General features: G+C 36.1%; 1 protein-coding gene across 4 annotated transcripts in view; it reads right to left on the bottom strand.

Annotated features, from left to right (window-relative positions):
- LOC124367007 overlaps positions 1–13616 on the bottom strand; it is an 82132-nt gene that overhangs the window by 44070 nt on the left and 24446 nt on the right. For all 4 annotated transcript variants that reach the window (XM_046823669.1, XM_046823672.1, XM_046823670.1 and 1 more), the window contains 4 exons: positions 11645–11799; positions 8691–8808; positions 4601–4711; positions 410–474 (listed from right to left, as the gene is read on the bottom strand). In XM_046823669.1, the coding sequence (XP_046679625.1) occupies positions 410–474; positions 4601–4711; positions 8691–8808; positions 11645–11799 (449 nt within the window). The remainder of the gene's footprint in view (positions 1–409; positions 475–4600; positions 4712–8690; positions 8809–11644; positions 11800–13616) is intronic.

The following is a 13616-nucleotide window of genomic DNA, read 5'->3' as shown; positions in this document are numbered from 1 at the left end:
AAACATGAATTGTGTTACACAAAATGGTTCAATTGCTAAATTTTATTATTTAAATTTCATCACAGGTGGAAAGTTTCCTGCAATATATCAGGGTTTACAACACATAATCTACAAGTCTCTGCTGAATGCTTTCAGAAACTTGTAAATGAACCACTCTGTACATACAGAAGGAGTTTTTGAATTTATTTATTTTACATTCCTTTCTGAAAGTAACTCATAAGAACTTTTATGCAACACGATCCGTTTACAGTGAACCACGGTTAAAAAAATAATCTCACTGAGGTGGTGCATTTGTAGAACAAATTGAGAATCTTCCATGCATCTTGTCATCACTGCGTAATCCAGACAAAACAGTAGCTTCTGAAATCATTTTAAATAAAAGTTTGCCAAAGTTTGCATTGATACTAACCACAATAGAGGATTCTGCCAACTGGAAAGCTTCTGCTTTCAGCTCCTCTAGGACTTTTACAGCCACTGTAACATATAAGCAACAGGTTTTTAAAGTCCTTAACATTGTGATAAATTACCACAATAAATTATGGTAAATATATTGTGATAGAAAGTCGGCTTCTGAGAAAATATCAAAATAGCACACTTATCTCATGTCAGATGCAAAGTTAACATGATATTGTTGAAGTCAAGATACACAATAAAAGAAAATTAACACACAAAACTTTCATTTGGAGTTTTGTGCAAATTATAACAAACAAACCTTAACATTATTATTTATACCTATTATTTATTAGAATCATATAAAATAAAATTTATGATAGGTTTTGGTTTACATTAATTACCTTTAATCCTTTCCGGACGAAACATGGGCACACTGGCGTATGAGATTAGTTCGGTGGGTTTTACTGGCTCTGAATTGTGCTGCTACCTCTTGGAAGTAGTTTGAACTATTTGAAACAATATTGCAGCCGTTGTTTCACAGTACATCTACTGGTTCAGTGACAAGCAACAAGAGTTCCAGTTGAGTGAATTGTGCTGCTACCTCTCGGGAATAGTTTGAACTATTTCAAACAATATTGCAGCCATTGTTTCACAGTACATCTACTGGTTCAGTGACAAGCAACAAGAGTTCCAGTTGAGTGAATTGTGCTGCTACCTCTCGGGAATAGTTTGAACTATTTCAAACAATATTGCAGCCGTTGTTTCACAGTACATCTACTGGTTCAGTGACAAGCAACAAGAGTTCCAGTTGAGTGAATTGTGCTGCTACCTCTCGGGAATAGTTTGAACTTATTTCAAACAATATTGCAGCCGTTGTTTCACAGTACATCTACTGGTTCGGTGACAAGCAACAAGAGTTCCAGTTGAGTGAATTGTGCTGCTACCTCTCGGGAATAGTTTGAACTATTTCAAACAATATTGCAGCCGTTGTTTCACAGTACATCTACTGGTTCAGTGACAAGCAACAAGAGTTCCAGTTGAGTGAATTGTGCTGCTACCTCTCGGGAATAGTTTGAACTATTTCAAACAATATTGCAGCCATTGTTTCACAGTACATCTACTGGTTCAGTGACAAGCAACAAGAGTTCCAGTTGAGTGAATTGTGCTGCTACCTCTCGGGAATAGTTTGAACTATTTCAAACAATATTGCAGCCGTTGTTTCACAGTACATCTACTGGTTCGGTGACAAGCAACAAGAGTTCCAGTTGAGTGAATTGTGCTGCTACCTCTCGGGAATAGTTTGAACTATTTCAAACAATATTGCAGCCGTTGTTTCACAGTACATCTACTGGTTCGGTGACAAGGAACAAGAGTTCCAGTTGAGTGAATTGTGCTGCTACCTCTAGGGAATAGTTTGAACTATTTCAAACAATATTGCAGCCGTTGTTTCACAGTACATCTACTGGTTCGGTGACAAGGAACAAGAGTTCCAGTTGAGTGAATTGTGCTGCTACCTCTAGGGAATAGTTTGAACTATTTCAAACAATATTGCAGCCGTTGTTTCACAGTACATCTACTGGTTCGGTGACAAGGAACAAGAGTTCCAGTTGAGTGAATTGTGCTGCTACCTCTAGGGAATAGTTTGAACTATTTCAAACAATATTGCAGCCGTTGTTTCACAGTACATCTACTGGTTCGGTGACAAGGAACAAGAGTTCCAGTTGAGTGAATTGTGCTGCTACCTCTCGGGAATAGTTTGAACTATTTCAAACAATATTGCAGCCATTGTTTCACAGTACATCTACTGGTTCGGTGACAAGCAACAAGAGTTCCAGTTGAGTGAATTGTGCTGCTACCTCTCGGGAATAGTTTGAACTATTTCAAACAATATTGCAGCCGTTGTTTCACAGTACATCTACTGGTTCGGTGACAAGCAACAAGAGTTCCAGTTGAGTGAATTGTGCTGCTACCTCTCGGGAATAGTTTGAACTATTTCAAACAATATTGCAGCCGTTGTTTCACAGTACATCTACTGGTTCGGTGACGAGCAACAAGAGTTCCAGTTGAGTAAATTGTCTGCCGAGTAAACAAACTAGTCGAGCCACTGTGAATCGGGCTCTTTGTACTTTTAATGTTGTTTATAAGGTTGTTTTCGTTTTTAGTCTATTGTAAATATAAGGGTAAAATGCAATTAAATAGTATATATTAATCAGTTGTAGGCGTCATTTTCACTTGAAAATAGGTAACTTTTATTATTTTGGATTTAGTTGTTAGATTGAAACAATTGTATTGAAACAATGCGTGAATTATTCATTTAGTGCTGTTTATTCTTTTGGTGGCTGCAAGTAAAAGTGGATTACAAATTAATGACATTAGTTACATACTGGATGATGACCTCTAGTCAAGCTAGGCTTGATTTAGTAGTTTAATTTTTATTTATCTTATCGTTTCCTTTCAAACCGCTGGGTTGCTTGACGCACGTTGACACCAGCGTTCCTTAGTTTCAAGCTCAAGTCGAGCGAGGCGCGATTGCGAGCAAACCAGTGTTCGCGTTTAGTTTTTATTTAGTTTATCGTTTCTTTTCGAGGCCGCTGGGTCGCCTGATGTACATTGGCACCAGCGTTCCACGCTGACTTCGAGCTTGAGTTGAACTAGCAACTGTTGTTTTAGGGAACGTTTAGGTTGGAGGGCTGTCATCCTTAAGTAATTTCCGATGCCTTCCTTTTATTTCCGAGTCTGCGATGATGAAAACCTGTTGATCCGTTGATCATCGGTGCTATATTTGCTTCGGCATTTGTTTTATATTAATTTGGGTCTGAGCTGAACTTGGAAACTACCTCTCCTTTTCGAACCCTGGATTTTACCCCTCTCTAATATTTACGCAGCTGTTCTATCCAGTGTCTTGGGGGTATATAGTATTATAAACTATCTCTACCCGATTTAAACCGTTATATACACTGCCATATTTTTCAAAATAAAAGTGTTAGTTTAAAAAATACAACACTGTACTTGTAACTGGACATTTAAGTACAAACAGATAGAGGAAATAGCACTTTTTAATGAACCCCAAAAAGGTTAAATATATATTATTAAAATGTCAACATATGTAAAACAGTTATCCTGCACATTGTATGAGCCAGTCATTTACATGACGTGTACATCTATCTTATCTACTTGATGTGCCTCGATCGAGACACTAGCAGTTGACGTATATGAATTTCTATAGACACACTTAGTATTATGTCACACATTCTTTATGATTACCTAAATTAAGTTCTACATATTGTTTGATATATTGTTATGTTCAGTGAAACATAGCTTTATATCTATATGTAGAAGAATAATTTTATTTCCACAGAAATTTATGTTGGCAGCACTAATATTTTGCAATGGCTGAACTGCCATTTTTTCATTTATAGGAATAAATGCAACATTTGCATTTACAGTTTTTCTACTATAAGTTTATTAGTAAAACAAATTTTTTAGTAACGTACATGTATATATTCTGAATTTGCATTGTACTTGAACCATTAGGATTGTTGCAAAACTGACAATGTCCTTCAGGAGGTTTTGTTTGAATTTAAAAGGTTTTTTCTAATTTTGGATTTTTGCAAACTTTGGACTAAAGGACAAACATATAATTTGTTTTGGTAAGTTTTATTTGTACATATTATTGTTCCTTTTAATTTATTGAAATAATGATAAATAATACACGGTATATTGTGTTGCGAATTTATCCTTTATATTTTTCAAAAAAACCCCTTGTGAACATACCAGTTAGAGCTTAGCGGTTGAGACAATTGCCCTCTGATTGTAGAGCCAGAAAACTAATTACACAGTTTTACAAAACTCAATTTCAAATGGGATAATTTACATGAATTTCATCTATTTAAATGCACTACTAATAAACAGGACACAACTCAAAAAATATGTTTTAAAATGTATAAGTATTAAAACCATTATTGTAATATTCTTTGCCGAAGTTGGACTACACCACACATTGTGTGTATTCTACATACAGCTGACTAGAATTTCAAGGTATTTGTTCTTTTTGTTTCAGACAATTATAACTTTGATTCTCTAGTGGAGGTCTAAGGTATGTGATATAATTCGTAGTTTGTTAATAATCTAGTCTGGACCTAAAGATCTTCACGAACCATATAAGTGTATTTATCATACGCGTATATCAACTACAAAAGTTACTCACGATTGATAGATTCTTCAGAAGTTGCCTCAATGAAAACATAGAGTGGTTTCAGTCTGGAGTACTTCTTCTTCTCTGGAACCACATAGCAACCCTTGGTCCGGACCTTGGCACCTGCAATCCCATTACACAACATAGACATTTACCCTTATACAAATACACAAAAACACAGAGTGGTTTATGTCTGGAGTACTTCTTCTTCTCTGGAACCACATAGCAACCCTTGGTCCGGACCTTGGCACCTGCAATCCCATTACACAATATAGACATTTACCCTTATACAAATACACAAAAACACAGAGTGGTTTATGTCTGGAGTACTTCTTCTTCTCTGGAACCACATAGCAACCCTTGGTCCGGACCTTGGCACCTGCAATCCCATTACACAATATAGACATTTACCCTTATACAAATACACAAAAACACAGAGTGGTTTATGTCTGGAATTCAAATTCAAAATTTCTTTATTCAGACATGTAACAGATTACAAGAATAGCGTCACAATAAATCTCAATATAAATTTATAATTTATATATTAAAACATAAAAATCAGTTTGACACTCACTGAAAAAGTCAGATTTGGCTATGTAGCCTTCTACAGAGTAAGTTAAAACCATTTTTAAATCAAGGCAGTTATTAGTTAAGGTAATTAATTATCAGGTAATTTAAGGGGATTTTATACATTTCTAAACATACCCAACAATACTTAAAAGTTACTTACATATTGAAACAAAAAAAGTCTTCAAAAGAATACAAGGATAATGTTAATAAATAATCTTTAAGTAGTTTTTTTGAATTTTTCATAATTTTGCTCATTTTGAATATTGAGAGGAAGGTTAAACAAAAATTTTGTGCCGATGAAACCAGTTTTCTTTTTATAAAACTTCAGCCTATGTTGTTCCACATATCTGCTACGTCTTAAATTATGATCATGATGATTTAAAATATTAATTGGGTTGTTGTATTTTTTTACGTATAAAAACAGTTTCATAAATGTATAGATCATATACAGCCAAAATTTGAAGTTGAGAAAAGTATGGTTTCACTGTATCTCTTTGTTTTAGGTTAAAAATTATTAGAGCTTTTTTTTGCTGTAATAAGATTCTGTCCAGATTTCTTTTAGTTGTGGCTCCGTATATGCCTATATTGGAAGACATATGGGAATTTACCATAGCAAAGTAGATGGCTTTCAACATCTCAATGCTACACACCCTTGACATTTGGCGTAAAGCAAATAGATCGGAGGACATTTTTTTTACCACATAATCAACATGTTTCTCCCAACCTAAATTCCGATCTAATATTATTCCAAGAAACTTTGTATTGTCTACTTGATTCAATTTTGAATTTTCTAAATATATGTTAGGCTCAAATTGTAATCTTGATTGTTTGGTACTGAACGATACAAAATTTCATTTATTTGGGTTTAGCAAGAGATTCGTGGAACTCAGGAAATCTTTAACAGTTAAAAGGTTTAAAAAAGATAAAAGCTCAATGTCTTCCTGTTTATTACCTGAAACCGTAATACTTGCATCATCAGCATAAATGCATATTGAGCCTCCACCTGGAACCGTCCCAGGGAGTCCCTTTAAATAACAGAGAAATAAAAGAGGGCCCAGGATAGAACCTTGAGGAACGCCATGTTTTACTATTTTAAATTTTGAAAAATAAGTTCTAATGTAATTATATTAACTTCCAGCATAGTCTAAAATGTGTTGAATTTGAGTACACTGCTGTCTATTTTTCAAATATGACCTAAACCAATTGTATTCCTTGACTTTTATATTAAAATCACTAAGGACATTAAGCAACCCATCATGTGACACACTGTCGAATGCTTTGGTAAGATCAAGAAAAATTCCAATAACTTTTTCATTTCTGTCAATTGAGTCTATAATCGATTCAATAAATTTAACACTTGCTGTAGCTGTGGATCTGCCTGGTCGAAAACCATGTTGCTCGTTATCAAGTAACTGATTTAGTTCCAAATATTTCATAAGCTGGTTATAAACTACTTTTTCATAAACCTTTGAGAATACGGGTAAAATGATATAGGTCTGAAACTTGATGGGTCATTTGTGTTTCCTTTTTTAGCATAATCTTCTCTGCCATATGAGCTGATTAGGATGTAGTTGGCCAGTCTAGCGTGCTCTATTATACCTTTTTCAAGTCCATGTTCTGTGAGTACTACTAGATGATCTGGATTTGTAGTGTGTAACAGGTGTTCTAGTCAGTCAATTTTGTTTGCTATTCTATTCATGTTTTGGTGGAAGAAAATTAGCTTTCCAGATCTAGTGTTGAGTTTTGTTATAGACAATGATTTCATTCTTGTCTCTTATTCTTGCGTTCATGGATGGTCCTCTCATTGCTCTCAGGTTTGACAATGTTGACTGATTTAACTGCATAAGGAAGGCCCGGGTGCTTGAGACTACCTCTACCTGAGTTGCAAGTGAACCAGTCACTTTCAGAGGACCAATGTAGGCCTAACGTAGAGAAGTGGGGTTCATATGCTTGCTGTGAAAAAACAGGAGTCTCACAGTGGTCTTCAGAAAGCTCCTGTAGAAGTTGGAGAGAGTTGGGAACCCATTTCCTAAATTCAAAACCACCTAGCTTCAGGAGTTGTATGAGTAGGTCTTGAAGCTCGAGTGCTTCTTCAACACTGTTAGCACCAATGATGACCAATGATCCACATAACTTAGGTGGGAGAGGATTTTGGCTGTACGAGGGAAGTGTGCATCTTCATCTTGGGCTAATTGCCTCAAAGTTTCGATGGCAAGATAGGGAGAGCTGTTCATACTACATGTCACAGTAGTGAGCTGGTAGACAGAGAGAGGTTGTGATGGATCAGAATGCCAAAGTATGAGCTAGAAGCATGATCGTCGGAATGTACCTAAATGGTGCAGAACATGTGTCATATCATATGAGAAGAACATATTGTAAGGTGGAACTGGATATGAATATCGCAGATGTTTTTTTAAGTCTTGGTCCTGTCATCAGGACATCATAGAGAGAGGCCTGAACTGGTCTTGTAGTCCTGAACTCATCAAACGCCGTGCGAAATTTAGGGGTGTTACTATGAGTCTTGAATACGCCATGATGGGGCAGTACTTAGTGAAGAGACGACCAGTCAGGATCAGGGCACTCAACCATGTAACCCAGGGCAAGGCACTCAGACATGAAGTAAAGGTAGAGAGTTTTGAAGTCCGATTACTTTAAAATTTTAAGGGAGTGGAACCTACAACAAAAACGGCCTTTAAGAGTTCCAAGAGAGAGATTTTTGGGCTTAAAGAAAAGACGGATGACATAGCATCCTTGAGGAGCTCTTAGAGTACATAGAATTGAAGGAGTCAACACACACAAAGTGTTCCTTTGGCAGATGAGGGAGCTCTTCTGCAGAGAGGGGGGTTTACTGCAGAGAGGGGGTTCTTTTTGAGTCCAGAAGCGCTGTTGAGAGGCTGGCTGTACAGGGTGCATACAGGAGCGGTACTCGTGACCACAAACCTAGATGGATGCCGAGAACATCTGGCATATTACAAGAGAGAAGTGCTCATGAGTGAGCAGCTAAAGGTAGATGGCAGCTCCTAGTAGTATGTCAATGGGACCAGGCATATTGACTGGGGGGGTCAACCAGGATGTAGGACTTCACCCTCCGGAAGACTTCTGTGGAGAGTTAAGTGCAGAGCAAAAGGTGGAGAGAGTAGTTAGGGGCCAATAAGTGACCAACGAGAGATTCCACTAGTTGCAATAAGCTTTTTATGTAAACAGAAGTTTGAGAGAGACTGACAGTAGTCAAATGGAAGCAGAACTCACTGGTGATGTCTGGCATGCTGCCAGGGTCAAGGAGAGCATGGAAAACCTGAGTGTTTCAGTTAGAGTTTCAGGGGTTGTGCTGTGCAGTGGTAGGTCTAGATGCCTGAGAGGGAGACCTATGATCTTGACATGTAGCACAAGAGGCCTTGCATCGAGAGATAATGTGTGTACACAATGCCAACAGTTTCAAGGTTATGACCACAGTTAAATCTGTCCTTCCTCCCCACTATGCACAAACGATACAAGCAAAATACATCTGAGTTGTACATCAAAAACCACTTACCAGAAGCAAATGTTACTTTGTTCTCTATGATCCCCTTCAACATAATATGGGTCCTGACACTGAGTGGAAAATCATTGATCTCATATTCCATCTCAAAATTGTTTGCCCGGACCTCCTCCTAGAACACAGTGAGACAGATTTTGTATCCCAGCACTTACATCAAACAGTACATGTATGAGAGTGCACATCAATTTCCTTGATGTTTCCATTTAAGTTAATATAAATAAAATAGCGTCAACTCCCAATTATTTGGAGGTGGACAGATCATGTTAGATATTACAATGAAGAAAAGTTATAAAAATAGTAAGAATCACAAATTGAGCACACAAAGTAAAATAAAAAACAATTACGTATTATTGAAAATTTTTCACAATGGGAGACCTGTGTTACAATTTTTAGAGAACTAAAAATAATAACTATTCCTAATATGTACATATTCTACTGTCTTATAAGTGTAAAGAAACAACTTGAAAAATTTACAACTAGACAGGATATTCATGATTATCCTACTAGAACAAAGTATTTGTTACAACTTTGACCAGTTAAATTAACCAAAACAAAATCTTCTTATGAAACCGTCATCTTTTCATGAAAATTAATTTGTTTAATAAGTTACCATTACATGCTAGATCTGTATCTTAAGTCAAATTTAAAACAGTTGAATTTTACAATTGTATACATGTTAAATATGTTAATAGTTATTTAGTTATTATTGTTAGTTTATATAGATCTGTTGGTTGTTTGGTTATTGTTGTTATTAATTATATAGATCTATATCTCTCCAGTATTGTTATATTTATTGTGGTATTCCTTACACTTATCTTACATTTTCTTCTATATATAACCTGCTGTATATATAATAAAAGTTACTTCATAGATTGCATATATAAGGTGTGTTCAAAAAGTATTGCGAATTTTGTGTATTTTCAAAAATTATTTACTTATTTGTGAATATCTATTGTTTCCCCTTCAAAGTAATCCCCCAGGGATATTATACACTTGTGCCAACGTTTTTTCCAATCTTCGAAACACTTCAAAAAATCAATTGTTCAGCTCCTCCTTCGATGCTGTCTCTATCTCGTCAATCGTGGCGTAGCGTCGTCCTTTCATGGGCCTCTTCAGTTTCGGGAACAAGAAAAAGTCACAGGGGGCAAGATATGGAGAATACGGTGGCTGCGGTATCATTAGTATGTTTTTTTTTTGGCCAAGCAGCGATGTGTGAGCAGGGACGTTATCGTGGTGCAAAAGCCAATTTTTGTTTTTCCACAAATTCGGGGCGTTTCTGGCGGATTGCTTCGCGCAAATTGCGCATAACTTGCAGGTAATATTCCTTATTCACCTTTCTAACTTGTGGCAAGAACTCATGATGCACCACGCCCCTGCAATCGAAGAAAACTATAAGCAAAACTTTCACATTCGACCGAACTTGGCTTGCTTTTTTCGGTCTTGGTTCGTGCGGCAGCTTCCATTGAGATGATTGAGCTTTGGTTTCCACGTCATAACCATAAACCCACGATTCGTCACCAGTTATGACCCTCTGGAGCAAATTCGGGTCGTTGCGGACAGATTCCAACATCTCATTAGCAATGTTCATGCGATGCTGTTTTTGATCAAAATTGAGCAATTTTGGTACGAATTATGCGGCGACCCGTCTCATGCCCAAATTATCAATTAAAATCGAATGGCACGAGCCAATCGATATGCCTAGGTCCTCTGCAATTTCTCTAACGGTGATTTGACGATTGGCCAATACCATTTTCTTCACTTCATCAATTTTTTCGTCTGTTGTTGAAGTGTTCAGGCGTCCGACACCCTCTTTGTCGTTCACATCTTCTCGGCCTTCTGAAAACATTTTGTACCACCGATAAACGTTGCTTTTGTCCAAAGTAGCGTCTCCGTATGCCACAGTCAACATTTGGAATGCATCCGCGCACTTAATTTCGTGTTTTACACAAAATTTGATACAGTTTCTTTGTTCCATTTTTTTGAATAGGTAAAAATCGAAGACGAACCAAAACACATGCAAGCAAAGCAGCTGTCAACAATTAACTGAATATTCAAAATTGTCAACATAAGTGAGAGACATATGTACCAACATAACGCCACAAAAAAATCGAAATTCGAATATACGTAACCCGCGAAAATTCAAAATTCGCGATACTTTTTGAACACACCTCGTATGCATATATAAACTGCTGGAATAAACGGTATTCATTCATTCATATATTTACTGGATTGAGTAGAGAGAATCTGAATTGTTTTTTTTAGTTTTAGTTTAGAGTATTTTAGTAACTTGACAAAGTCTATTGCACTGTTGAATGTGTTTAAAGACCAATAAAGATCCTGAATCTTGAGTCTTAAAAAAATTACTGTAATAGACAATAAGTCTATTATGTGGTAATAAAAGCTACCACTTCTAAATTCTTCCTTCCTAATTATTTTAATTGCTAGTCTCCAATTTTCAATATAAATACATATGAAGTTTTGAAGGAGACACACACTTTGCATTTGCAGGCCTTATTCATTACGCTGTTAAGATATCTATTGGTTGTTTTCCAGGGACATTCATTACACTACGAATACACTCAGGATCATCCTTACATATGCAACACACACCTCATTAGTGTTTGAACTACAAATATACAAACTTCAAGTTTATATCAATTAAAGCAGGACCACTAAAGTAACTGACTGTCACCAACATTTTCTGCTTACCATTAGATAGAAAAATGACTGTTGGTTGTAAACAAGTATTCAACATCTTGTGTCCAACAGGGAACTATGTATTTATTATGGTAGGTTCACAGTTTCTCTGGTATTTATGGACAACGTTCATCGTAGCACTTATCTAAGACAAGTTAACTTTAATATACAACAATCAACAGGAAGGTTCAATTAATAAAAGAGCATCTGCAAAACAAAATAAACCGCATTTATCAACACTTTATACGAACCTGTACTGGCTTGTTTACTGTTCTTCCTTCAGTATGTTTCTCCGCTGGTTTATTGCTTTCTAAAACTTTTTCAGTTTCAACTGCCTTTTTCTTTTCCTCTGCTTGCAATAATTCAAATCCTTCTTTAATTAGTGCAACAATTAAACCAATTGCCACTGTAACAGAAGTAATTCACTTTGAAGACAGTTTATTTAATATTCAATGTTAAAAGTTTAATTTAATATATTCCAAAATAAATGCCAACAGTGTAGAAAGACAACAGTAACTGTTACTTATGCTGGCTCCGAGAACTTTTCTAACTTGTTTTATTGTTATTGTAAAATAATTTCCATATCAAGTTATGATTTAAATGACATGCAGCATTGAACTGAATCCTTATCCTAAGCCTTACTTTATTACAATAAAAATCATCCAGAAATCTAAAATTGAAAGATTTGTACAGTTCAAAATAAAAGTAACGCACATCAATATAAAAGTAATATTTAATGCATATTTAGTCAATCCCTTATGTGCCAGGATTATCGGACAAAATTAAAAGAGTAGATAGATAGTACAACATTAGAACCGCGTTTAAAACGCACAATAAAAAAAAACAATTAAACGTAATTATAAAAAATACAAAGAAAACACAAGAAAGGGTCTAACAGAAAAGTTAAAAATTGCACACCATTGTTGGTCCGAAGGCCATAATATAAATTGGGATGAAGCCAACATAATACATCGGGAACTAAATTTCTTTAAAAGGAAACTAATCGAGGCTACATACATTAAATTGGTAGACCAACCAATCAGTCAACCATCAATCGAGATTAGGCCGCTTTGGTTGCCAATTCTGAAAAATTAACTAAAAAGAAAACCAAAAGTATCAATCGGATCAGATATTTGTAATGAACAGACGCGGAGTCACAATATGGTTTTAAGAAGTTCATCTAGTGTGAACCAATAATAATAACAAGAAAAGGCTCATTCCTGTCCCCTTCCTTTTAATTTCTTGTTTCTTTCTGCCGTGACGGTTGCCACTTGCTATTGGCCTCTGGTCAGCCGTAGATGGTTGGTAGACAAATGCAGACGTATTGTGACCTGTATTCTATAGTTCAGTTTTAATGGTTAGTGTTGTGTATGGTTTTTTATTAAGTGCATGTTTTAGAGTTAGTGAAGTTGACACACAACATGGTGGTTGTGGTTCCTGACTTAGACGTCTCACAATGCTTTAGTATGATGTGTTTATTTTAACTTAGTTTGTAATTATGTATTAGATTAGTTATTTACCTAAAGAAGAGATCAGATTGCAGATCTCTAAACGTAGCGTTAATGATTTTTTGTATCATTGAACGATGGCAAATGTCCGGAAAAATCCTGTTTCCTTCACAATCATTCCATTGTCCAAAACAAACTTCAAACAAAGAAAAGATTTGAAATATTCCGTAACCTGGTGTATCAGCTTTTTCGATAATTTTGGAAAAGGTGGGTACCACATGTATCGGTCAGCAGTTCTCCGTCAGGGAGGAGTCACCCTTTTGAAAAATAGGTACAACTTTTGACAGCTTAAGCAAGTCAGGAAACAGGCATATAGAAAGACAATGATTGATACTAGCCGTAAGGGGCTCTAGAATCACAGGCAAAACAAATTTCACCAGATCACCACTGATATCAGATGTCTTTACTGGAACTGCTTTTGATGCTTTGAACACACTTTAGTACTTCCTCACATGAAACTAGTTTCCACAAAAACGTAGGGGTGGTACCTGGTAGCCACTCACAAGTTGACTGGAAACCGCTGTTGAAGGCGGAACCTGACTACATGTTTCTTTCACTGTTGCAATGAAGGTGTAATTGGAGTCAGGGGTTAGGTTGTGGCGGATATTACAGACATTTGAGCAGCCTTTAGAACTGTTAATATAATTTCCCATGCTGCCCTGCAGCTATTAGGTGCAGCATTGAAATTTAGTCTGGCATGGATAATAGCTTTCTT

Source organism: Homalodisca vitripennis, chromosome 7 (assembly GCF_021130785.1).
Source record: "Homalodisca vitripennis isolate AUS2020 chromosome 7, UT_GWSS_2.1, whole genome shotgun sequence".
NCBI classification, from domain to species: domain Eukaryota; kingdom Metazoa; phylum Arthropoda; class Insecta; order Hemiptera; family Cicadellidae; genus Homalodisca; species Homalodisca vitripennis.
This window is presented reverse-complemented; position numbering and strand designations above follow the sequence as displayed.